This window comes from Zea mays, chromosome 10 (assembly GCF_902167145.1).
Source record: "Zea mays cultivar B73 chromosome 10, Zm-B73-REFERENCE-NAM-5.0, whole genome shotgun sequence".
NCBI classification, from domain to species: domain Eukaryota; kingdom Viridiplantae; phylum Streptophyta; class Magnoliopsida; order Poales; family Poaceae; genus Zea; species Zea mays.
Genome location: NC_050105.1, coordinates 123,882,932 through 123,910,851, shown reverse-complemented (window position 1 = coordinate 123,910,851; position 27,920 = coordinate 123,882,932). Strand labels below are relative to the sequence as shown.

General features: G+C 44.1%; 1 protein-coding gene and 1 pseudogene across 1 annotated transcript; both read right to left on the bottom strand.

Moving 5' to 3' along the window:
* LOC118473589 (signal recognition particle 19 kDa protein-like) overlaps nt 1-27,920 on the bottom strand; it is a 100,004-nt pseudogene that overhangs the window by 38,627 nt on the left and 33,457 nt on the right.
* Nucleotides 12,843-14,720, bottom strand: LOC109942911 (uncharacterized). Its single transcript, XM_020545478.3, has 2 exons — nt 14,150-14,720; nt 12,843-13,005 (listed from the first exon to the last, which is right to left on the bottom strand). Exon 1 carries the CDS (start codon nt 14,680-14,682, stop codon nt 14,200-14,202), a length of 483 nt encoding a protein of 160 aa, XP_020401067.1. The 5' UTR covers nt 14,683-14,720; the 3' UTR covers nt 12,843-13,005; nt 14,150-14,199.

Genomic DNA, 27,920 nt, shown 5'->3' with positions numbered 1-27,920 from the left:
TCTGATACCAATTGAGAGCGCCTAGAGGGGGGGTGAATAGGTGATCCTGTGAAACTTAAACTTATCGCCACAAAAACTTGTTAAGTGTTAGCACAATAATCGCCAAGTGGCTAGAGAGGAGTCTCAACAAAACACAATACCACAAGAAATCAAACACAGGGATGACACAGTGGTTTATCCCGTGGTTCGGCCAAGACCAACGCTTGCCTACTCCACGTTGTGGCGTCCCAACGGACGAGGGTTGCAATCAACCCCTCTCAAGCGGTCCAAAGACCCACTTGAATACCACGGTGTTTTGCTTGCTTTTTCTCAATCCCGTTTGCGAGGAATCTCCACAACTTGGAGCCTCTCGCCCTTACAATTGAAGTTCACAGAGAAACACAGAGCAAGGGGGAATGAGCAACGCACACAAGACTTCAAAAGATCAGAGCAACAACACGCACACAAGTCGCAACAAGAGCTCGCAACACAACTCAAAGAGTTCACAACTCCACAAGAGCTCTATATGCTATCACAATGAAACGAATGCGCGAGATCGATGTCTTGGTGCTTAGGAATGTTGTAGGAATGCTTGGTGTTCTCCTCCATGCGCCTAGGGGTCCCTTTTATAGCCCCAAGGGATCTAGGAGCCGTTGAGAACAAATCTGGAAGGCCATCCTTGCCTTCTGTCGTCGGGCGCACCGGACAGTCCTGTGCACACCGGACACTGTCCGGTGCCCGATTTCCTTCCTTAAACAGTGCAGTCGACCGTTGCAGATCTGGGAGCCGTTGGCGCACCGGACATGTCCGGTGCACACCGGACAGTCCGGTTCCCCCTTCCGACCGTTGGCTCGGCCACGTGTCGCGCGCAGATCGCGCGGCCGACCGTTGGCCCGGCCGACCGTTGGCTCACCGAACAGTCCGGTGCACACCGGACAGTCCGGTGAATTATAGCCATACGCCGTCGGCGAATTCCCAAGAGCGGCCACTTCGCTCGAGGCAGCCTGGCGCACCGGACACTGTCCGGTGCACCACCGGACACTGTCCGGTGCACCACCGGACAGTCCGGTGCCCCAGACCGAAATAGCCTCTTGGCTGTACACAGCCATCTCTTCTCTTTTCTTCTTCTTTCTGTTTCTAACACTTAGACAAGTATATTAGTACACAAAACCAATGTACTAAGGCTTAGAAACATACCTTTACTCTTGATTTGCACTTTGTCCATCCATGAGCATAAATTCACATTTAAGCACTTGTGTTGGCACTCAATCACCAAAATACTTAGAAATGGCCCAAGGGCACATTTCCCTTTCAGTAACGGGATTAACTGAACAAGGCCTTAGGGCTTGTTCGGTTAGCTCTCAATCCATGTGGATTGAGTGGGATTGGGTGGGTTTAAATCCCAAACAAGTCAAACTTCTTCTTAATTTTTTCCAATCACATCCCATCCATGGAATCAAAAGAAGTGTATTGCTGCAAACAAGCGAATCGTGTTGCAAGATAGAGCCAGACCATTAAATCGTATTACGTAGCCTAGAATATCAAGTATTATAAGTTTGTGCATAGTATCTATAATTAATCAAAATTACTTCTCTTTGGCATCTCTCTTGCACTGAATTGCATTGTCCCTCTTACACTGAAATATCAAGCCAGGCTAAACCAAGAGACATCACTAGTGATAATTACACTATTGTTGCTGAAAATTATTGTGCTCCATGTTTCCCACGAAACAAACTAATTATATCTAATATTCATAGTATATGAGAAACTTCATCAAATAAAGAAAAAAATATGGAGGAACAAATATACAAGCATGAAGAGTTGTTAAGTAATAAGCCTGATTTGGTTCCTAACATCGTTTATCCATGGATCAAAAGTAAAGAAGTTGACATTAGAACTGAGTATGTTTCACATCCTTAGCTTTATCCCATCCTTTAATATAAAAATTTAACGTTTTTCCACTTGATGTCACTGTTAAAAGTCGCCAACTCCAATTACTAGCTATAAATAATCATCACCTTACGTGATGATCCTCCATTCCTCCTTGATTACAAAGCTAGTGATAGTGTTATGAAGGCTGGAAAGGAGCTGTAAGGAAAATGGACCCCGGGCCTTTTGGCTAATTGAGTTTTGGTGTTTGATGAACAACACAATCCGTGAACTAATAAGGTTTCTAGTGTTTGTGTTTGTAGTTCACAGGATGCGAAGAGGATTGGACCAAGGCAATGAGGATGCAACACCTCAAATGAAGACATAAAAAGATGCATAGAAGTCCAAGACTCAAGAACAAAAGAAGCCCATAGAAATCAGCAAAGAAACCTGAGAAGAGGGCTGTCAGCCAGCGCCTGGTGGCGCACCGGACAGTGCACAGTACCTGTCCGGTGTGCACCGGACTGTCCGGTGGGACAACCGGACGGTCTGCGCAGAGAGGCCGCAGGCAGGCGCTCTCGGGCTGTAGCACCGGACTGTCCGGTGTGCCAACGGGCAGACGGCAACGGTCGAATCCAACGGTCGGATCCAACGGTCGACTGCTACAGACGCCAACGGTCGGCTGACATAGGCGCACCGGACATCTACTGTTCAGTGTCCGGTGGTGCACCGGACTGTCCGGTGCACCCGACGACAGAAAGCTGCTGCTTTCTGTCCAACGGCTAGTTGAGGGTGTGGAGGCTATAAATAACACCCCAACCGGCCATTCTCAAGTGTGAGAGCCCAAGCAACATTCCAATACACATAGTGCATATTTCCAAGTGCTCAAACACCCAAGTGCTTAATAGAATCACTCGGTGATTAGCGTAGGTGCTTTGCGAAGTGCTTAGGTTAGTTAGACCGCTTTAGCGCTTGCTCTAGGTGAATCCTAATTAGTTGAGTGAGTTTAGATAAACCTCACAACCCCTCGGCTCTTGCGCGAGCCGTTGTAATTGTACCGAGTGGGGCGAGAGTCTTGCGAGACCGTGACAACCGTGTTTGTGTCACGGCCGCCACCGTGTACCGGAGGGAACGAGGCCCGCGGCGTTTCGGCCGGAAGCTCGATAGTGGAGATGGCGGGGAGCGTCCGAGAGGAGCCGGAAGCGGAGCACCACTTGCGCGTGGAGAAGGCCCGCGGCTCTCTACGGAGTTACTCGACCGAGGTGCTTGGCCCTCGCGTGGGCTTCCCTTTGCGTAGGGGCACCAACGAGGATTAGTCGGGACCTTGCGCGGTTCCGGATACCTCGGTAAAAATACCGGCGTCATCCACGAGAGTTTGCTTCTCTACTTAGCTCTTTACATTCCGCATTTATATTAAGCATTTAAGTTTCAATCTTGTTGTCATACTTATTTAGTGTAGATTGAAACTTAGCCTTTGCGGTAGAGATAGCAACACTTAGACAAAACCTAGTTTGCACATTCTAGTTTTGATTCTTGCATAGGTTTTGCTCTAGGGATTTAATTGTGGCCAAGTTTAGTAAAAGTTTTAGAAGTCCTAATTCACCCCCCCCCCCTCTTAGGCGTCACCCGTTTCCTTCAATTGGTATCAGAGCCCGGTTTGGCTCATTTGAAACGTTTTAGCTTCACCGCTAAAAGAGCTGACGCTTTTTAGAGGAAGGGATGGATACCCATAGGCCACCACACTTCGACGGCACTAATTTCCCATATTATAGTGCTAGAATGGCTTGCTACCTAGAGGCCGTTGATCTAGGTGTTTGGAGAGTCACTCGTGACGGGATGAAACCCCTCAAGAATCCCGAGAAACCCACCACGAGTGAGGAAAAAGAAATCCATTTAAATGCTAGAGCCAAAAATTGCTTGTATGAATCTCTTAGCATGGATATTTTCAATCAAGTATTTACTCTGAAAACTGCTAATGAGATTTGGCTAAAATTGCATGAGCTCCATGACGGCACATCCAATGTCCGTGAGCAAAAACATTGCCTAGTCTTAAATGAGTATAATTCTTTTGCTATGAAAGATGATGAGCTTGTTAGAGACATGTATTCTCGTTTGAATCTAATAATCAATGAGCTCAACTCTATTGGCATTAATAAGCTAGGTGATGCGGACATTGTGAGGAAGATTATCTCCCTGCTACCACAACAAAAATATGGGAGCATCATCACCATCCTTCACAACATGGAGGACTTGAGCAACATGACCCCGACCATTGTGATTGGGAAAATCGCGGCCTTTGAGATGTCGCGAAAAATGAGTCGGGGAGAGGAGCCAACTTCCTCAAAGCCATATGCTTTTGCATGTGATGAAAGGAAGGGCAAAAAGAAGGCTCCCACTCCAAGTTCCTCAAGCGAAGAAGAAGAAGAAGAAGAAAGTGATGATGATGAAGATAATCAACCATGCACATCATCCTCCGAGGACGAAGAAACAATCCGACACGTCGGAAAGGTAATGAGGATGATCCGCAAGATTAATCTAATGGGTGTGCCCCTGCAGGTCGAGGATCTTCTCTTTAACATTGACAGGAAAAAGCAAAGGAAGAGAGGATGCTTCGCATGTGGGGAAAAGGGCCACTTCAGGGACAACTGTCCAAATATGGCCAAACCCAAAAAGGAGAGGAGCAAAGGCAAGGCGCTCACAAGTGTTAGAACTTGGGATGACTCTTCAAGTGAAGATGAATCTCCAAGGACGCGCAGCCACCGGTCCTCGTCACGATCATCACGGACATCACACAAATGCCTTATGGCAAGAGGTAACAAAAGCATTCCATCCTCTAGTGATGAAAGTAGTAGTGATGATGAAGGTGAGGGAAAGGCCTCTCTAGATGAGCTTGCAGAAGCCGTAGAATTTTTTCAGGATGTTTGCACTAAGCAAAAAGCTCAACTTAAAAATTTGAAAAATAAGTTGGTTAGCTCTCAAAATGATTACAAAGGTTTGCTAGAAAAATTTGAAACTTTTGCAAACTTAAATAGTGAGCTATCAACTAAAATTGAGCTGTTAGAATCTAGTGCTCCATCCACTGCTACCGATGATAGCCTTATTAAAAAGAATGAAAAACTTAAGGCTAAGTTAGCTAGCTCCCAAGAAGCTATTGAAAATTTGCTAGAGAAAATGGAAATTCTTAGCATACACAATAATGAGCTAACTACTAAGCTAGAAAGCATTGGTAGCACCCCAGCAGCATCTTTAGTTGAAATATCTGAAATAATTAAGAAAGATGCTTCTACTTCCTGCTTTGATTTAATTGATGATTCTAACACCTGCAACCAAGTCGCTGTTGAGAATATTGTTATAGAGACATGTACGGATGAGGTTGCAAAGGAAAATGAACAATTAAAGCAAGAAGTGGCTCGCCTTGGCAAGGCTTTGTATGACAAGAAAGACAAAACCAAACAAATCCAACCTCCACAGGATAACACCACTGCGGGAGTGAACAAGCCTATGGAGGGAGAAACTGTGATTTGTAGGCTATGCCACAAGGAAGGCCACAAGTCTTTCCAATGCAAGGCGATGACCGGGGATAAACAAAGGCAAAAGCTCAAGCAAAAGCCATCAAGCAAAATCTCCAGCACCTACATCAAAAAGGTGAACAAAAAGGACGCTACACCATATTTGATCAAGAAGAAAAAGAATGGAAAGGTGATAGCAATCAAGGCCAACAAGCAAGCCAACGAAGGAAAGGGGGCCAAACGCATCTGGGTGCCAAAAGAGATAATTTCAACCATGAAAAGCACCAAGAAGGTTTGGATCCCGAAAGGGAAGTGAGTGAACCAAAGGTCCTCGGGAAATTTGGAGACTTGGCTAAATTGGGATGTATATCATGGGATACATCATATTGGATCAAGTTTATTGCCAAGTGGGTTAGTGAAAATTTTGGACCCAAATTTCCCACCCATGACTAAGGTAACTAGTTTTATTGTATTCTTTGTTTTTACAATTGATATCTATTTTATCTAGTTTACCTTTCTTGCCTAGTATTACATTTGTTATGTACTTTTGTTCAAAATCATGCATACTAGGTAAATCATATGGTAGGATTGCTTGCTTTTAATTCATATACTTAAGCAAACCCACATGGCTTAAAATGTTTATTTAAGCACGGCACATAGCTTTTATATCACTCCATAGTAAATGATGCATCAATTGAAAATTTTGATTTCTACAAGTGTATCATTTAACTTATATGTGCCAAAGTTAGGATTATGGATAATTTGCCCCTCTTGATATCAAATCAGAGTGCATGTCTCCTACAAGTATTCAAAACTTGTATGCACACCTTTAGGGGGAGGTTACTCTATAATCTAACACTTTGAGACTAACACCTTTTCAAGTCTATTTCATGTGATAGTCTCATTGTAAGGAAAATGAAGTCCCCTGAGAAAGACAACAATCTTCCACTGCAAAATCTCCAAGAACTCTCATGTCTCTCAAGCTCGCCATTGATCTTCAATTGGTATCTTTTGAGACTACTTTCAGTATCATTTACATGTCTTCTCCAATATTTGATTAGACTATATTTCATATCATATGCTTCCATGTTGCTAAAAATGCATAAGTAGTTAACTCATATTCTGTTACCTATGCATAAGGGAAGTCAGTCTTTTCAAATCATGTCTTGCACCTCTAATTTTCACATGCTTTTTCCTAAGTAGAGGATCTCTGTCAGGGGGAGTATTTCTTCATCTCTAAAGGGGGAGAAAAACTCTTTCCAAAGGAGAATACTCATTTAGGAGAAATAATCTTTTGAGGAACTCCTACTCATGGTATCTTTCATGATCTACAAGTGGTATCCTTCATGGCTTAATTTAATATACTTCTAGTGATATCATTTGTTGAGGGCAAGCTTTTATTTACTTCCTACATGCTTTTAATGTCTTCCTTTTCGGTGGTTGATGCCAAAGGGGGAGAAGTTTAGGGGCCAAAGCAATGAAAACTATATCAAACACCAAACACCACCAATTTAAAATTTTATATCTACAAATGACTTTTCAAGTGGTTTTGGTTATTTGGTCCAAAAATAGGAAGTAAGTGAATTATGGAGTTAGGGGGAGGCTTAAGTCCATAATGTCACATTGTGGGGACAATCATGCATCCTAGCAAGTAGATTGCACTTTTTAATTCAAATACTTGTATTATTTGCTTGCCTTGGTTGTGTTGTCATCAATCACCAAAAAGGGGGAGATTGTAAGGAAAATGGACCCCGGGCCTTTTGGCTAATTGAGTTTTGGTGTTTGATGAACAACACAATCCGTGAACTAATAAGGTTTCTAGTGTTTGTGTTTGTAGTTCACAGGATGCGAAGAGGATTGGACCAAGGCAATGAGGATGCAACACCTCAAATGAAGACATAAAAAGATGCATAGAAGTCCAAGACTCAAGAACAAAAGAAGCCCATAGAAATCAGCAAAGAAACCTGAGAAGAGGGCTGTCAGCCAGCGCCTGGTGGCGCACCGGACAGTGCACAGTACCTGTCCGGTGTGCACCGGACTGTCCGGTGGGACAACCAGACGGTCTGCGCAGAGAGGCCGCAGGCAGACGCTCTCGGGCTGTAGCACCGGACTGTCCGGTGTGCACCGGACTGTCCGGTGTGCCAACGGGCAGACGGCAACGGTCGAATCCAACGGTCGGATCCAACGGTCGACTGCTACAGACGCCAACGGTCGGCTGACATAGGCGCACCGGACATCTACTGTTCAGTGTCCGGTGGTGCACCGGACTGTCCGGTGCACCCGACGACAGAAAGCTGCTGCTTTCTGTCCAACGGCTAGTTGAGGGTGTGGAGGCTATAAATAACACCCCAACCGGCCATTCTCAAGTGTGAGAGCCCAAGCAACATTCCAATACACATAGTGCATATTTCCAAGTGCTCAAACACCCAAGTGCTTAATAGAATCACTCGGTGATTAGCGTAGGTGCTTTGCGAAGTGCTTAGGTTAGTTAGACCGCTTTAGCGCTTGCTCTAGGTGAATCCTAATTAGTTGAGTGAGTTTAGATAAACCTCACAACCCCTCGGCTCTTGCGCGAGCCGTTGTAATTGTACCGAGTGGGGCGAGAGTCTTGCGAGACCGTGACAACCGTGTTTGTGTCACGGCCGCCACCGTGTACCGGAGGGAACGAGGCCCGCGGCGTTTCGGCCGGAAGCTCGATAGTGGAGACGGCGGGGAGCGTCCGAGAGGAGCCGGAAGCGGAGCACCACTTGCGCGTGGAGAAGGCCCGCGGCTCTCTACGGAGTTACTCGACCGAGGTGCTTGGCCCTCGCGTGGGCTTCCCTTTGCGTAGGGGCACCAACGAGGATTAGTCGGGACCTTGCGCGGTTCCGGATACCTCGGTAAAAATACCGGCGTCATCCACGAGAGTTTGCTTCTCTACTTAGCTCTTTACATTCCGCATTTATATTAAGCATTTAAGTTTCAATCTTGTTGTCATACTTATTTAGTGTAGATTGAAACTTAGCCTTTGCGGTAGAGATAGCAACACTTAGACAAAACCTAGTTTGCACATTCTAGTTTTGATTCTTGCATAGGTTTTGCTCTAGGGATTTAATTGTGGCCAAGTTTAGTAAAAGTTTTAGAAGTCCTAATTCACCCCCCCCCCTCTTAGGCGTCACCCGTTTCCTTCAGGAGCCAAGGATCGTCAACAACAGTAGAGAACAAAAAAAATCCCCAAATCGTAACCAAACTAAAACACACTCACCGTGGAGGTGTGGACCTTGGGGCGCATGTTGCAGTGCTTGAAGATGTTAGGCACCTCCAAGTCGCTCTCTACACATTGAATCTACCTCTCTTGCCTGCACCAACCATCTGGTAACTCACAATAAGATCAAATATAGGAAGGCAATCATTATTTTTTCGAGAGATCTAGATGAACCAGGGATGTTGTTGGTGCCATCGTCCTCGCACAGCTGGATTTGCTATTGTCTCCCATCAAGTCGTGTTGCCACTGCCCTGTGCCCGTGAGATCGATGACTGTCGTGCCGGTGGCACGCAATGTCGGATAGAGTTGTGGGCAGCGACGTGGGTGCCACGAGACGATAGGGAAGATGCAGCAGGTGGAGAATGGTGTGCGTCGGGTACGGGGGGGCGAGTGGATCGAGTTGAGGCAGTTGCGGGCGCGCGGCGGTGGCGAGGGCACCGCGATACGAGGGGGAAGGGGAATGGGAGCAGGTCTGCGCGTAGGTGTGCTAGGCTTTGGCTAACTCTACTGTTAATGGATAACGGCATTTTGAGGAATTTTGAGGGGGAAGGGGAATTTTGAGGTGCGAAAGTCAGCGATCTCGACGCAGGTGGGGTCCGGACAGGCCTTGGCAGCGACGATGCGGCGGACCTCGGCGACCGTCTTCTTGGAGTTGAGGTAGACAGGGTAGATGACGTTCCACTTATTGATGGCGCTCCGCAGGTCGCCGACGCCGCCGTCCATCCGCGTCACCTGCCGCCGCCGGTCGGAGCTTCTGATCTGGAAAAGTGTTTTCACCAAGAGAGAAGAGGGGGGGTCGGTTTGGCGTTCACGCCCACGCGGAGCGGAGGGCATACAGCTCTGTTGGTCGCTCATGAGCAAGGTACCGAACGGATGTCGAGGTAGCGGATTGTGGACAGCAAGGCCAAGGCGCCCGCTAAATTCCAATAATATCATAAATAAAATCTAAGCATATGTAGTACATTAAAATACATTTAAATTTAAATTTTTCAACATGTACATTTCGATCATTATATTCGTATGGTTGTGTCATCTTGGTATGTAGACTTGTTTTTCGTGTCATTAAAGGTCTAAACTATTTGAACGGATGATGACACCAAAAATAAGTGTATACACTCATGTAATACAACGTAGAAGTACAATGTTTATTTGAACACTAAAACTAAGGTGGTGTTCGTTTCAGCGTTTCTGCTCTGTTATTGATTCACTATGCTAATAGATTGTGTCACTTCTTGTTTGATTGAGGCAGTAACGGTACCGGTTGCGGAGGGAACGGATAAGAGCTATACAAAGCTGATACCACTCCAACTCCGACCGCAATATGTGTATTGTAATCGTTGTCTCATTTTGTTTTAGTGAATTAAAAAGCGAACCAAATAAGTTGTTGTTTTGGACTAAGGTGTTGTTTGGTTCACTGCCTAGAGTGGTAACGGGAATGGAGTGGGCTACCACCGCAATCTGATACATTGTAATCGTTGTCTCATTTTGTTTGGTTACCTGGAGTGGAGCGGAGCGGAGGGAGAAGATTGAGTGGCCGCGGCGAAACCGGATAACGGTGGGAGAGAAGCGGGATCGAAGTTCTATGGAGCCATATATCCGATCCCTCCGCTATCGATCTTGAACGAACTCAACCAAATGTCAAGTTACGGGATCTGATAGCGCTATTACCGGAGCTGAAACGTTTCACTACCGGAATCAATAGCTTCGCCGAGTGCCGGAAGCACTCGGCGAAGCCTTAAAAACACTCGGCAAAGGCTTTGCCGAGTGTAACACTCGGCAAAGAAGGCTCGGCAAACAGTGCATCGGCAAAGACTTCTTTGCCGAGTACTTTTTCTCGGGCACTCGGCAAATATCTTTGCCGAGTGTCAGGGAGCACTCGGCAAAGAAAAGCGACCGTCACGGCGCCGGTTGACGGAGACGGCGGCTTTGCCGAGTGTCAACGGTGACACTCGGCAACGAAGATATCTTTGCCGAGTGTCCTCCTGGCAGCACTCGGCAAAGCCGCCTTCTTTGCCGAGTGCCAGTTGGGACACTCGGCAAAGAGCCCGCCAGGGAGGGTCCCCATGTCAGGCTCTTTGCCGAGTGTCCCAATTGGCACTTGGCAAAGCCGACCTCTTTGCCGAGTGCCAACGACATACCACTCGGCAAAGAACCTAAGCCGGTGCCCAGGTCTGTGCTCTTTGCCGAGTGTTATGACCCAGACACTCGGCAAAGAGCCTCTTTGCCGAGTGTTACACTCGGCAAAGTGACCAGTATGTACCTTTTTTATTTGTTTTTTGTTTTCCATCCACACAAACAGAAGATATCACATATATATCACATATATACATCACAGATATCATCACAGACATAAATAGCCAACACAAACATAAAACCGTGACCACAAACATAAATATCCATCACAAACATAAGTGTTCAACACAAGTATTAAACACAAACATAAGTCTCAAACGTCGCAAGCTCTCACATAAGTATCAAACAGAAACATAAGTATTATACATAAGTTCTGAAGTCTAAAACAATGACTCATGGAGGTGGGCGGTTTGGCCGGGGTTGCGTTGGGCTGAACCCTTCCGGAGGGTTGTTGGATGCCGCCCCAGATTGGCCCTGCACAGAGAAGAGATAGCATGTGTTATACCAGATGCATTACAAACATCTAACTACAATTTTGATACTCACAGGAGTGTGGAAGAGAGTAGGGTCAACTGGGGGGAACAATGGAGGTGGCGGAGCGATGCCCTGTGCGGCGCCAAGGCTCTGCATGTACTGGAACATCTCCGCCATCCTCTGATCAGCCGCCGCCCGCTCCGCCATTATCCTCGCCTCCATCTCTTCTAGTTGGGTCTGTAATATTACAAGCCAACGTTATAGTAACTCAAAGACTAGGTATATAACTAAAGGAAGGACGAGTTACAGAAGCACTAACCTCGAGTTGCTGTATGCGATGCTGTGAGCTGTCGTGCCGAGGTCGAATGGCTGGGCTCGAGCCCGTGCTCCTTGCTCTCACCTGAGACAGAGTGGGAGTGGAGGACGAGTCGATTGCCCCGTCGGCAATCCAGTACCGCCCATGTCTCTTGCCTCCTCCGACCCTCATGAGCACATCGGGGTCGATAGGCTCGGTGCTCGGATCATAGTCTGGGCCATGGACCTCCTGCGCCATGGCGGTGTAGTCATGGAGGCGGCTGTAGACGGCGGGGTTGGTGTAGGCCTCGGGCCCGTCATCCGGGTTGTAGGTGACGTCGGACGTCGCCTTACCCTTATGGGCCATAGCATAGGCCGAGAAGGTGGAACAAGGCCTGCCACCATGTGACGCCGACTGCAACGAAAACCAACGAGATAGTTAGAAATAATATCTAACTTAGTGCTATATATCTAAATAAAAAAGGTGGTGTACCCATGCTTCGGCATATTGGCCCAGGCTCCGGCTGCCTTGGTGGTGCGAGGGGCCTTGCATCTGCAAACGCCGTTCCCGGCTAGCTGTGTGCGCCTCGTCCCACTCAGCCGAACACCACCTATCCACCATCTGCTCCCAGCACAGAGGATGTACGGCGCACCAATGTGGAATCACCTGCAAAGTAAACACATAAAGTGCATATCAGAAGATAAAATAAAATTCATGCATGGAGTACTGGTACCAAACATGCATGACTTTACCTGCAGGTACTGCTCCCTGGTCAACGACATGGTTCGGGCTTGAGGTTTGGTCACCTTCTCCCCAAGGACGGAGCCGTGGTAGGTGATGATGGCCTGGATGCGGGCCACATAGTACATGTCCACGACGAGCTTCTTACAGCACGTGGTGGCCACCACATCCGCCCTAGCCTCGTATCCAGCATCGCATCTGAAGAAATCCTGCATACAAAAACGATGTATCCATATATTATTTCAAGAATTTGCAACGAATGCGACATATTTTATATTATACTAAGACTTACCCACAGCTCTTGCTTCACCCGCTCCGCCTTGTTATTGAATTCCCTGTCGTCCCGGTCTACTGCATCGGGGGCGACGGCGTAGTGGTCGAAGGTGAAGGCTGGGCCCGTCACTCCGGCGTACTCCACAAGTCCAGGGAAGTGTTCCCTGCACAGCAGGCCGAGGATGTTGTTGGGGGGGCGACGATGACCCCCAGCATAATCCAAAATCGTCCAAGACCTGTCCAAGTGATAAATAAAAAGTATTAGTTTATATTATGATTTTGAACACATAATATGAACAAGAATGAAGAACATAAAGTTACATACCTCTCCCCTTCCGGCCGAATCAACGGCCGTCTGTCCCGAAGTATGGGACGCGGCGGGAGACTCGCGGGGCCTCGCAGGTAGATGCTCCTCGAACTAGAGCCGCCTGAACCTGAGGCGTCCTGCTGCTGGTCGTCGTCGTCCTGCTGCTGGTCGTCGTCGTTTTCTACACATAGTGTTTCACAACTTAGATTTCATGTGAATCTCTTAGGTTTCTACACATAGTGTCTCACAACTTTCTCCAAACATTCTAAAATTTTTATCACAGCCTGTACATATGATATCATGACACGTGGACAAGTTTCATGATTTTCTGACTTTGTTTGTGTTTTATACAATTTTTAAACATGTGGATGCCAAGTTCACGGCCATGTTTAGTGAGCATGTTGCTCGAAGTTTCCGGTACGCTTCTGCAATCGGTCGTAACTTATGCTAAGTAACATGAATATCATTTTTTCATGCACGGTTTTCCAAGTTTTGAGTGACCTGCAGTTCAAATTTGAATTTTCCGAAGAAATTCAAATAAACGAACTAAATCTACTAACTATGGAAACTATGTTATAATTGTCCACAAATGATACATGTAGGTCTACATAGTGTAGGAACATACCACAAAAAGTTTGGGAGACAAAATAAAAAAAATGAAAATACACTTTGCCGAGTGTCTGGAGATGACACTCGGCAAAGAGAGCTTTGCCGAGTGCTAGATGTGTGGCACTCGGCAAAGAAGCCTCTTTGCCGAGTGCCAGCCGTTGGCTCTCGGCAAAGACTGACGGCCGTCAGCTTTGGGACGGCCGCTGATGGCCATTTGCCGAGAGCCCCGTTTGCCGAGTGTGTGACACTCGGCAAAGTTGTCTTTGCCGAGTGCCTACCTGTGCCGAGTGTTCAGCACTCGGTAAAGGGGCTCGTTGCCGAGAGCCTAACTTTACCGAGTGCGGCACTCGGCAAAGTCTTCTTTGCCGAGTGCCCGACAAAAGGCACTCGGCAAAGAATACAACACTCGGCAAAGCCTCGGATTCCGGTAGTGTTTGAACCAAACAGTATCTAAGATGCAACTAATCCCATCGAAACCGATTCCATTAAGGGTTCGTTCGGTTAGTTTGGAATGCACTTGAAAATGTTCCGGCTTATAAAAACTATATAAATTAGTGAATAGTTTTGACATGGAATTATTCCGGCCCGTCGTTCCGAGAGAAGCGAACAGGCCTTAAGACAATCAAACAACACCTAAGTTTATGTTCATCCGGCGTGGGACGGAAGCAGAAAAGGCACAGAGGGAGTATTAGATATCGACCGACTGATTCGTTCACCTTCTTCTTGTATATGCATGATTCTCGATGCTGTAGCCTCTGTAGTAGTTTTAGCAGCCGATGATGACGTCAGTGAGGAGCTTGTACTTGTACCGCGGCACCCTGGCCCTGTGCACGCGCGTCTTCCCCGCCCGCACCACCTCCTCGCCCTTGCCGCCGCCGCTGGCCGCACCAGCTGAGCTACCAACCACCGCCTTCCTCCGCCCGGCCACCGCCTCCCCGGGCGTACTCTCCTCGGCCCGGTGCCTCTTCTTCTTCACCGGGTGGCCGAGCTCCGCGGGCGGCGGCGAGCACGCCTTCTCGTCCGACGCGGGCGTCTCCCGCTTCTCCTCGGGCTTGTTGGCAGCCGCAGCCGCCCGCAGGCACCAGCTGCACAGCTGCTGCCTGTACGCGGCCGGCCGCGGGTACAGGTGGCTGCAGTACCTGTGCTGCAGGCGGGCGCGGCAGCACCTGCACCGGAACAGCTCGTCCGCCAGGCCGCGGTCGCCGCACATGCAGCACACGGCGGCGCCCTCGCCATGCCCAGCCGCCATGGCGCGCGGAGCGGAGGTCGAGAGGCTGGCGGTCTGGTGGTGGTGGTGGCTCGCGCGGTCCGGTAGCTATATTTATAATACGCTGTGTTGGTGTGCAGCGCGGAGATGGAGAAAAGGGACAGAGTTTCGTACAGTATTATGTGATGTGAACGCAGCTGTCGTGGACGGGGGACGGGGGGAGTATAATTTATTTTCTTCCTTGTAGCAGCATGCATCCGCCAGCACCCAGCAGGAGGGAGGGACCCATGCATGCATCTTCCTCTTGTCCGATCCAGACGGTACGTTTGGTCCCGTCGTTCCCGTTCCCGTTTTAGACATGGACTGGACGTCGACACGCACGATCACTGTTCACTGATGCCAATTTCTATATTATTAAAGCGGAACAGATACGCCGCCTAAGAAGCTATCCACGTCTGCTAAATTATTAACGCACGTACGATCATTCATCGACGTCTTACATTGCTCCACGGCCTTCCATCTCTAGATTATTCTAGCTGATGTTTGCCTTCGTGGGACGACTCTCGCCTCTACGGGTTTGCAGCCGACACTCTTCATCCTCGTTCTTCTGGTTCCGTTCCTCTTTCCCTCCTCCCCTCTGTCTTGGTTCTTCACGCCTGGTTCTTCTGTCTTCTGTTGTCTCCGTCGTCCGCTCCGGTGAACCCGCATCGTTCCTATTTCTTGTGCTGCTTCTGTCGTCAGTTCTAGTAAATTGCTTTGTTTGCCAGCGAGAGATCGTGGAGGGCTTGCTAAAAAATCAGGTTTGTTTTCGTCGCGTTTCCATTTCTGGAAGTGATTAAGGTGAAGTAAATATTCTTTCCTCGAAACGTATACACTTTGGTGCATCTATTACTATACTTATCCTTTTCCCCTGTGGAAATCCGATTTGCTGGGTTTCTGATCTATTTGGCTCTTTGCATTTTTTAATTTTTTAAATCCCCTCCTACAAATCCTGCTAACTCCCTGTCTTTTTTTGTTTGTTTGGAAAATTTGTTTCGGATCTCCCCTCCTCGTTTTTTCTTCAGGTCGAAACCGATTTGGTGGGTTTTCGATCTATTCGGTTTCTTTCGTTTCTTCATCCCCACCTACAAATCTGGGTATCCACCCGCCTTCTTGTTTTTTAGTTCACATTGTTTGGAAAATTTTGTTTCAGATTTTCCCTTGGAACTTATCTAACTTAGTTTTAATTCTCTATTCTTCTCTCCTTTTTTCCTACAGCCACCACAAATTAAAGCATGCTTTTCCAGCTTTTATTGTATCAGCAATGGTGTGTAAGAGGGTTGAATCTATGTTTAAAATGCTTTGTGATAGGATCTTTCGGTTTGAAGTCCAGTGCAGCGAAGTTGGAAAATACTTCTGATTCTTACAGATTTGGCAAAGGAAGTAATTAGCAATTAATTTAGTTGGTTATTCATTGGCTCACTACATGATGTATAGTGATTACAATTTTGTTTTGTGCATTGAGTTTACGTGTTGCATTAAAGAGTTGGATCTATGTTTATAATATTTTGTGACAGGATCTTTCGGTTTGAAGCCCGGTTTAACGAAGTTTGGAAATTACTACTAATCCTTATAGATTTCTCAAAGGAGGTAATTGGCACTTAATTTAGTTGGTCCTTCATTGGCCCACTACGTGATGTAATAGTGATTACAATTTTCTCGTACATGTGACTAACGGGGTTCCTGCATAACTAATCAAAGTAAATATATATGAAATTTCCTAGTCCTCTAATTAACAATGTTTCTGTGTGCAAGACTATCCTATGTTATCTATACGATTTAGACTCCCATTTGTCTAACCTACAATACTTATGTGTAGGGAACTAATCTATATTCGACCTAGAAGGCCCTTACATACATCCACGCTACAATTTCTATCCACTTAAATATACTCACACACATTCTAATATACGGATCAACAAGCACGCATGGCGCGCACAATACACTAGTTGCCAAAGTAACGCTCATTTGCGTCTGCCCCCACGTCAATTCCATCAGGCGGGAAGTACTCGACCGTATAGATGTCCATCTGGGCCGGGCCCACCGGGTGGCCCGCGACACGGCACGAAAATGGCCCGGTCCAGCACCGGCACGGCCCGGCTTCAATCGTGCCTGGGCCTAGCCCGGCCCGTTCGCCGTGTCGGGCTGGGCCACAGAATTCGGCCCGTCGGGTATGGCCCGACCCGGCCCGTCTGAGGGTGAGGCACGCGGCGGCCCGGTTAGGTTAACCGGCTGCACGCGACGCGCCCCAGCGGCCCAGCTCTCGCCCTCGCCTCATTTACGGACACAGCTCTCGCCGACTCGCCCTCACCTCGCCAGTCGCATTTACGCTCTCGCCCTCGCCTCGCTCGCTTGCTCTCTACAACTCCGCGGCTCCACCCAAACCCTAATCTCCTCTCCCCTCTCGGATCTGCGGTTCGCCGCCGTCCGCCGGTGTCTCCTGTGCTTTGAATCAGTTGCACGTCGGTCGCCCGCGCCGTGCTTGGACATCTATACTTCCTCTCTGTCCTTACCTTCCTCTCCCGGTCCTCTCCCTAACCCTAATCTCCTCGCTCCACGGATCTCGGCCATCGTCCGTCGTCTCCGGTGCTCCGACTGCACAAGGTGAGTCCCTCGACCCCTACTCCTTTCCCTATTCTATGATTCTATCAGTGTGTTCTTCGGGCCCTTCTCCTAACCCTAATTCTTTCGGTGTGTTCCTCAACGTAGGTATCGGTTAAATCGGGTGCCGTGCAGTCGTTGAGGAGTCGGAGACGGGTGCCGAGAGCCGAGAGCCGAGAGCCGAGAGTCGGAGACCGGTGTGTTCCTCGTCCTCGTTGTCGAGGTCAAGGTCTCAATACTATGGATCTTGACCCGGCTGCAGAGGATGAGGAGGCGGAGCGACAACTTGAGGACCACAATGAGGCGATGGATGCTAGACAAGCCTTATTGGGTGTTGGTGTCACTCATTTAGATCCGGTCGACCTCGAGGATTTCGTCGCCTCTAGAACAGGCACTGCTACGGACTCCACGAGCCCACCAGCATCTACCACTGCCTCTTCAGGTGGCGGCTCAAGGAAGAGATCCAAAGTTTGGAACAATTTCGACGAGTTAACCAATCTGGTAAATGGTAAGCTGAAAGTTGCCTAGAGGGGGGGTGAATAGGCAAGTTAAAACTTTTTCAACAAAAACTAGAAGCAAACTGGGTAAAACTGAATTGATCTCGAAATTCACCTAGTTAACTTTGGAAATGAGATGTTCTAAATGATCCATAGGGTTCAAAGTAGTAGATCTGAGAAGGGCACTTCTCAAGATCCACACACCAAAAAGATATAAACAAATCTTTCACGGAATGGTGAGAGAACGACGAACACCAACAAGCACAATGAGCAAGAACACAAGAGACACAAGATTTATCCCGAGGTTCGGTCATACCACCAAGGTGCCCTACTTCCTCGTTGAGGCGCCCACAAAGAGCCGGGTCTCTTTCAACCCTAATCCTCCCTTTGCCGACCACAAAGGTCAAGCCCACACGATAATCTTTGCTCAAACAAGCGGGTAATACAAACTTTCTTGTGGTCTTCCACAAGATTTGGAGACTCACAAGAGACACCTAGTCGTCTAGGAGCTAGAAGCTCCAAGAGTAATGAATCCACAAAGAACTCGATGTAGTACCAAAGCTCGAATCAAGAAGAGCAAGAGAGATTTGGAGATGAAGCACAAAAACCATAGCTCTCAAACTCACTCAAAGATTTCTCTCCAAAGATTTGAAATGGGAGAGGCAAGAGGTGTGTGAGAGAGAGTGGGAGGTGTTTCTCAGGTTAGAAATGGAGTTTAGGTCGTGCTCTTATGTGGGGAAGAGTGTGGGAGGTGTATATAAAGGTGCCCCAAAAGCTGGTGGCCGTTAGGGAAATCTGACTGAAATTCGGTTGAACCGGTTTCAAATTCGGTTGAACCGGATTCCACCAGGGGGTTTTCGGTTCACTGGCGGACTCAGTCGGAGACTGGACCGGACCAAAATTCGATTGAACCGGTTTCAAATTCGGTTGAACCGGATTCAAAATTCGGTTTAACCGGTTTTCCAAAAAACTGCACACGACTTTTTCTGACAGGACTGACTGGCAGACTGGCAGTGACAGAGGGGAACAGTGCAGAAACCGGTTGAACCGGTTTTAGGTCCGGTTGAACCGGTTTTTGAAATGTTGCACAGATTTTGAGAAAACCGAAGTGAAACCAGGGTAAAATGAAAGTTTTAGATCAAGGATTTTGAGCTTTAGTACCAACACCAACCTTCTTTTTGAGAAAACCGAAGTGATCATGAACTTTATTCATCTTTGCTTGGTTCGATCATACTTGATATGAGACCCATTGAAACTCAATGATTGAAAGAACCAAGACTCTTATATTTGTAGATTTTGAATTCATCTTCAAAGAACTTGGGAGAACCTTGTTGAAACACTTAGAAAAGAGAGCATTAGAAACACAAGAGCGGGTTTCACAAATAATGATCCTTATATGTGGATGGCAAATGAATCATCATTATTGAAACCCAAAAGGATAGACTAAATTCCTTTAAATTAGTGCACACATATACTTGATGTCAAAGTTATATGCACTATTTAACATTTTATATTGCAAGGAAATTAACCTATACTATGGTACATTCCACTAAGGATAGAATACTAAAACAACTGAATGATAGTAAGTTTTCATACCTTCGCCTCTTATCAACTTCATCTTACTTTAGTTGAATAGTATCCTTTAAGCTTGTGATTTATCCAATTTAAGCACAATCTCTTTAACATAGATTTTCTATGGATAAGCTCAACACAAGAGATGTCATTAGTAGCACAAGCACTAGTTTCTTATTTAGCAACCCTTTATATGTAGAAGACAAATGAGTTGCTAAAATAGAGAAACCTCATAATATGGACTAAATTTCCTTGAACCCTCATGCACAATATATTTTGAATGACATTGATAATATGCATGGTTATTCAATGAAGTCTAAAGGGATGGCTTAATCCATATTATGGTAAGTGTCCAATAAAGAAGAATCAAATCCAAATTAACTAGATAGAGAATACATCACATAATTTTGGATTGTTGACCATATGATAATATTCATTCATCTTCCAATTTGACCTTTATTTCATAATCAACAACTGATGTATATCCTCAAGTGCTGCTTTTCCCTTAGTGGCTACACAAGTCACAAAAGATATAAGATTTGAAAATAATATGCACTTGAGATTCAGTTGTTACCACCCTTGCTACTATCTCCAAATATGATTTATACATTCATTATCGAGCACCCAACTTGATCCAATGAAGGAGTGATCACAATCCTTGTCGTGGCCTTTCTCTTTGTGTAGGCACCCACATATACTTGACAACTATCTTACATGGTTTCAAGTCAATATTTAATCACACAGATAAAAACTAGAGTTAAGAATAGGAGCCTTTTCTCCTTTTCTTGATACATCATTGTGTTGTCTTCTTGATGATGAACTTAGCTTGGCCTTGGGTGCACCTAGCTTATCAAGGTTAGTCGCACAAGCATTCATATCATAAATACAAGTTATGCATGTAATTTACAACTTAGTGATCCAATTCAATGTGAAGCATATGGATACCGACTGAAGTAGATTTCTAAGATATCAAAATATGGGTTTCCAAAATTTAGAGAGTATGGATCACTAATTGTACCTTTTACAGTTTAAAAATCATATCCATGTTGGTGCATATGTATGTGATGAATATCAACAAAAAGGATTCTTATGCACTTTTAGATTTAATGATAAGGGAATTTTAAATTGCATCAAGAGTAGCTATTTGGAAAATGAAGATTACAATCCATATGAATGAGATACACATTTACCATTATGGATTTTCTTAGTATAGCTTGCTCAAGGGAAACTTATTCTTTATGACACAAGATATATAATGTTCTCCTACTAGATATGTGCATCAAGTATTTGAATGACTTGCCACATGCACTTTCAATTCAGTTAAGAGTCTCATGAGGAGTATATTACATATCATGGTCAAGGCATGACAAATTTGCAATGAATTAACTTATGCCTAAGAATACTTACCACCATATAGAATGTACCTTTTGTTATACCAATTTGACAGATCTTACTATTTGTGGTGGTGTCACCTTAGTATTCTTCTTTTCATCATTTGTGGAGACATCCTTCTTTGTTATCTCTTTTCCTTTTAAAACTAGTCGATAAAACACTTTGAAAAGAGGTATTAGTAGTACAAGGAAGTGTTTAATGAATGATATATATATATATATGAATGCCAAACAAATCATCATTTATGAGGCGTAAAGGCATAAATTAAATTCCTTTTAAGTTAATGCACATGGAGCAGTGAATTCACAATATGCACTAATTTACAAATTTAAGCCAAAAGGAATTTAACCTTCATATTGACATTCCTTTCCATAGAACATATTATTACCAATTGAAAGAATTCCACTTGGAAGGAACTACTATTGATCAACTACCAATTGAAGCAATTTGTTCCATACCTTTGCCTTGAGCATTCCTAATATTTCTTTTAGGTGAAGATTAACCTTTAAAGCTTGTGATTTTACCAATTGAAAGAGCACAATCTCTACTTATGAATTTCCATGAAATATCTTAAAAGAGATTGTATTAGTAACACAAGCAATAGTTTCCTATTTAGCAACCTCTAGTATATGAATGACAAGAAGGTTACTAAAACAAGAAAACCTCATGATATGAACTAAATTACCCTTACAAGCATCATGCATAACATCAATTGTAAAAAAAGATAAAAGTAGCATGATTATTTAATTAAGTTTACATGGCAAGTTTAATTCATAGCATGGTGAGTGATTAATGTAGAAGACTCAAAACCAATTTAAACAAGAATGAATACATCACATAGTATTGGTTCGATCTTCTTGGAATGTTTAATGACACACTCCATTTGGGAAACACATTCTCATGTTGTGAAATTACATAAACACTTAGATAGAAACATTAGTCTCACAACTCTAGTCATATAGAGAATTCCCTTTTGGTAAGTGTTTTAAGAATTTGAATTTCTTACTTAGCACTCTATTCATTTAAGAACATGAGATAATACTCTTTATGTCTAGGTCATGGCAATAATATGATGATTAACTTGAAATGTGCCACAAGATACATACAATCAATTTAAAGCATGTAGATTGTCACAATATAAAAATATGAACTTGCAATCTACCATATAATTAGAACCTTTCCAAAGCAAGGTAAAATCTTTTAAGTTCATTCTCAAGTGCTTCATTTTTCCTATGTGGCTACAAAAAACACAAAGGAATATACCAATTAAAAGCAATGTGCACTTAAGAATTAATTGTTACCATCCTTTGGATATCACTTGGTTGTAGGCCTTTTGCTTGATTCCCACAAAGGTTAATCCTTATTCCCTACAACACAAGTTCTTGCTAGAGATGAATATGAAGTTAGTGATATAACAACTCAATTCATCTTTGGGTCAATCTTAAAGGATAGACAATGTAAGATTGATAGCTTGAGATAAAAATTGAGTTAAACCGCTCAAGCACCCCCAAAGCTTCATATCATCTCTGGGTACCTGCAAAACTTATTAAGTACATTTTGGTACCCATTTTTGGATGGGTCCACCAAGGTTAGCTAATAAATACTTAGGCACCCAAATGGCCTTTGTGCTAGTTTTAGGTGAACTAATTACCTTTCTAGCACAAGTGTCATTTTTGGGTCTCCTAAGTGAATATGAATGAATTGACATGGTAGGCTTAGGATACTCACTCATGGGACAATCCTTGCATAGGTGTCCCTTTCTTCGGCAAGTGTAGCAAATCTGAATTTTAATTTTGCAAGACTCCTTTTTTGCCTTGCTTCTTGTTTGCTACATGGTTAGTGAGCCTCTTTCTTTCTAAAGTTAAGCCACTATCCTTTGTGTAGGGACATGACTTAATCTCATGTCCCTTCTCATGACATTGATAACACTTTCTAGCGCATCTTCTCTTATTTGGAAGAGTGACTTGTTTGTTACCTTGTGTGGAGCATGTGGAGGCGTGGTTGAGGCACTTGTCATGAGCTTTGGCTTTCTTCTCTTGATGTTTGCTCATGTCCTTCTTGGAAAGCTTGATATTCTTTTGAAGGGGTTTTGTGCATGCTAATATTGTCCCCTTCTCAAGCTTTTTCACCATATTATCACGGTTATCTTGAGAAGGTTGAGCATGACACTTTCCCTTCAATTGAATCAAGCTCCTTTTTAGCCTCTCATTTTCTTCCTTCAGCTCATTGTTTTCTTTTGCATAGGAAACATTACTTGTTCTTGAAAATTCTAGCTCAATGGAAGATTGGCTTTCTTGAGAGCAACATTTATTAGCACATGATAATATAGTTTCTATTTGAGTACATGTGCATATGTGAGGTCGGTATGATTTCAAATTAGTTAACACAACCTCATGAGCCATTTCTAACATGATATGTGAATCCATAAATTTATTATGAGAGCACACAAGCATATCATGTTTTTCTTGCAAAGCTAGATTTTCAATATTTAGCCTTTCTATCGTGTTCTTGAACATAGCATTTTTATTTTCTAATTGAGCAATATATGATGAATGATTAACAACTTTAATTTGCTCAATTGAAATGTCTTCATACCTTTGGACCAAATCATCATGAGAGAACTTTAGCTTCTCATGCTTTTTGGTCAACTTCTCTAAGTCTTTGATTTTTCTGATGAGGAAGTCTTCTTGCTTATGAAGCATTTCTTTTTGTTCTTCCGCTCTTTTCATGAGTTTGAGCAAGCTCATCCGATGTTTCTTGCTTAGCTGAGCGAAGAATTGTTGAAGATCATCCTCATCTTCACTATCACTTTCTTGCTCCTCCTCATCCTCACTTTCGCTTTCACTGTCACTCCCATTAGCAATAAAGCACATATGAGAAGTGGATTTGAAATACGAACCTTGTGAAGAGGTGGATTCGTCATTTGGTCTCCATCGATCATTTTCTTCTACAATTTTGTTCTTCGCCTCATCTTCCTTCATTTTGAGGAACATCCTTTCGGCGATTCTCATGGCAAGATCCATTGCCCTAGGATCAACATCTACACCAAAAGATGAAGTCGAGACAATCTCAACTTTTTCAAGCTTAGAAGCACTTTCGTTTCTTAGTCCCCCCGACATGATCTTTCCTCACGCGGTTAAGCGTTAGAACGAGGATTAGGTTCTGATACCAATTGAAAGTTGCCTAGAGGGGGGTGAATAAGCAAGTTAAAACTTTTTCAACAAAAACTAGAAGCAAACTGGGTAAAACTGAATTGATCTCGAAATTCACCCAGTTAACTTTGGAAATGAGATGTTCTAAATGATCCACAGGGTTCAAAGTAGTAGATCTGAGAAGGGCACTTCTCAAGATCCACACACCAAAAAGATATAAACAAATCTTTCACGGAATGGTGAGAGAACGACGAACACCAACAAGCACAATGAGCAAGAACACAAGAGACACAAGATTTATCCCGAGGTTCGGTCACACCACCAAGGTGCCCTACTTCCTCGTTGAGGCGCCCACAAAGAGCCGGGTCTCTTTCAACCCTAATCCTCCCTTTGCCGACCACAAAGGTCAAGCCCACACAATAATCTTTGCTCAAACAAGCGGGTAATACAAACTTTCTTGTGGTCTTCCACAAGATTTGGAGACTCACAAGAGACACCTAGTCGTCTAGGAGCTAGAAGCTCCAAGAGTAATGAATCCACAAAGAACTCGATGTAGTACCAAAGCTCGAATCAAGAAGAGCAAGAGAGATTTGGAGATGAAGCACAAAAACCGTAGCTCTCAAACTCACTCAAAGATTTCTCTCCAAAGATTTGAAATGGGAGAGGCAAGAGGTGTGTGAGAGAGAGTGGGAGGTGTTTCTCAGGTTAGAAATGGAGTTTAGGTCGTGCTCTTATGTGGGGAAGAGTGTGGGAGGTGTATATAAAGGTGCCCCAAAAGCTGGTGGCCGTTAGGGAAATCTGACTGAAATTCGGTTGAACCGGTTTCAAATTCGGTTTAACCGGATTCCACCAGGGGGTTTTCAGTTCACTGGCGGACTCAGTCGGAGACTGGACCGGACCAAAATTCGGTTGAACCGGTTTCAAATTCGGTTGAACCGGATTCAAAATTCGGTTTAACTGGTTTTCCAAAAATCAGCACACGACTTTTTCTGACAGGACTGACTGGCAGACTGGCAGTGACAGAGGGGAACAGTGCAGAAACCGGTTGAACCGGTTTTAGGTCCGGTTGAACCGGTTTTTGAACTGTTGCACAGATTTTGAGAAAACCGAAGTGAAACCAGGGTAAAATGAAAGTTTTAGATCAAGGATTTTGAGCTTTAGTACCAACACCAACCTTCTTTTTGGATCCCCTTTGATAGTACGACGATTCCTATACTCAAGTTAAATAAAATATAATTAAGTAAACTCCTTGAGTAATTGGTGTCTCATGTGTGATTTCTCCATGGTGTTGCTTCATAAGGATCACAAACATCCTTGTCTCACCTTTTGAAGCAAACACAAAGCAAACCCTGTGACTTGTACCATTTCACCATATATGAGTTCAAATCATGGCTTCAAGTCACTTTACTGATGCATCAACATATTATAACTCTTCATAGTTGATTAGTTCATCGACTTAGTGCAAGTACTCTCTTCTTCACCTTAGCCATGGTACCTCGGTCCACAAGTCGTCGCTTGGCCTTCACCTTCGCTTAGTTCCTCGAAGCCCTTTCCTTGCTATCTTCACCATATCAAGCCATTCTTGAGTCACATCATATTGAGCATCCATTGAGAGAATCATTTCTTCAATATTGTGAATCTTGCTTGAATGTCATCTAGATATAACCGTTAAGATTAATCAAGCTCTAGTTTGATTCTCATAGAAGCATATATGGACTGATAGTAATATGGTCAAGCCAATTCATGATTCCTCATATCTCATTCACTCTGGCTTGACCAATCCTCTTAATCACTTCAACCTCTATTATGATCATATTTATGCATAGTGATTTCTCAGGACTTGTCCATATATTCAAACCAATATAGAGACCATATTATATCCATTTGCATTGTCTCATTGGTTATTTGACCTTGTGTTGAACCTTGTTCACTGATCATTATACACTATTCAAGTATGTTCATCATACTGAATTTCCTGTTCAACACTTAGCAAACTTGTTAGACCTTTAAATGTGTTGTTATCCAAATCACCAAAACTCATAAAAGGGATGAATGCACTTTCATAAGCGTGTAAGGTATGCTGCTCAATGCAAGTTCTGTCATGAGACATTAAGTGCTAGATCCTCTTCTAGTACTGGTCACTTGCTTAGACACAATTGTAGTGCTAAGAAGGCACATGATCGCTCTGGCCAAACCCAAACTGTGCTTAAGTACAACCCCGATGGTTCTTTGCAGCGTTGGGAGTACTGTCCTTCTGTTGCAAGGAATGAACTTTGTCGTTTGATAGCTAGAGATGATCTACCTCTATGTCATGGCTCCACTGATGCATTTCAAGAATACATCACTCGTGCACATAACCCTAGATTTGTGCATGTTTCTAGGCAAACCACTGCTAGGGACATGATTAAGTTATATAATGAGCGTAAGGTAAACTTAATTGGTACTTTGAAAACTGATGTTACATCTGTTTGTCTAACCTCTGATATTTGGGCTGGCAAGGCTAAGGAAGACTATTTAAGTGTAGTTGCTCATTTTGTGAATTCTCACTGGGAAATAGAAAAAAGGTTGCTTGGTCTAAGGTTAATTGATGGTAAACATAGTGGTGTTAGTATTGCTAATCTGGTTGCTACTGTGATAGATGATTATGCTTTAACTGATAAAGTATTTGCAATCACCTTAGATAATGCTTCATCAAACAATACTGCCATGAAATATCTGAGACCTTTCTTGTCTGGTTACCTTGGTGTGCCTGCTCCTGTTGTGACTGATGATGATGATGATTCTTTTACACCTACTGATGATGACTTGTGCACTATGTTCTTGCATCAAAGATGTTCATGTCATGTTATTAATTTAATTGTTAAAGCTGGTCTTCAACATTTGAAAGCTTATATTGATGACTTTAGAACTGCTATAACCTTCTTAAATGCTTCAAATCAACGAATAGCTGCATATAAAAGCTATTGTATGAGTATGGCTATTCGTCCTCGTAAGTTTGGTGTTGACATGGATGTTAGATGGAATTCTACATACTTAATGCTTAAACACCTAGTACCATACAAGTCCAGCTTTTCTGTTTTTATCAAAACTCAGTATCCTTTGCATTCTGATGGTACTCCTTTACTCACTGATGATCATTGGACAATTGCTGAAAAAGTTCTTTCTTTCCTAGAATTATTTTATGAATCCATTGTTGCATTGTCTGGTGTGTACTACCCTACTGCTACTTTGATGCTACACCATATTCTGAGGATAGCCAGACATCTAAATTCATTTGAAAATGATAGACTTCTTAGGGTTGTTGTTGTTCCTATGAAAGATAAATTTTTGAAATATTGGAGGGATATTCCTATTCTATATGTTGTTGCATTTATTTTAGACCCAAGGGCTAAGATGAGGGGTTTTAACAAACTCCTTGTCAGGTTAGCTAGCTTAACTGGTACAAATTATTCTAATGTTCCAATTGAAGTTAGATCTAAACTATCTAAGATATTTCAGTTGTATGAAGCTAAATTTGGTGACACACGCCTGCGTGCTAATCAACACCCAACATCTCTTGGTTCTGGTAAGAAAAAAATGGCATGAGATGACATCTATGGTGATGATGACTATGATGGTGAGTTTTCTGTGGGAAGGAGACCAGGTTCTAGTTCTATCTCTACTGCTGCATCCACTTCTGAGCTGGCATCTTACTTAGATAGTGATACTATAACTGAGTTTGATGAGGACTTCAATGTCCTATCTTGGTGGCATCAGCATAAGCTCACTTATCCTATTCTTGCTCTACTTGCTAAAGATGTATTGACAGTCCCAGCTTCTACTATATCTTTAGAGTCAACCTTTAGTCTTGCTGGCAGGGTGATTGAAGAGCGTCGACGTCGCCTGGCTCCAGATATGGTGGAGGTTTTGTCTTGCATAAAAGACTGGGAGCTTGTTGATGCTCACCTGCAGCATACTGTGGAGGAAGAGACACGGGAACTTAAAGCTGAACATGAGAACTTGTACCTTGATGATCCAGAAAAACACA

Bases quoted from the DNA above. Each gene is read 5' to 3' on its own strand.
- LOC109942911 (XM_020545478.3), bottom strand. From the start codon at position 14,682: ATGGCGGCTGGGCATGGCGAGGGCGCCGCCGTGTGCTGCATGTGCGGC.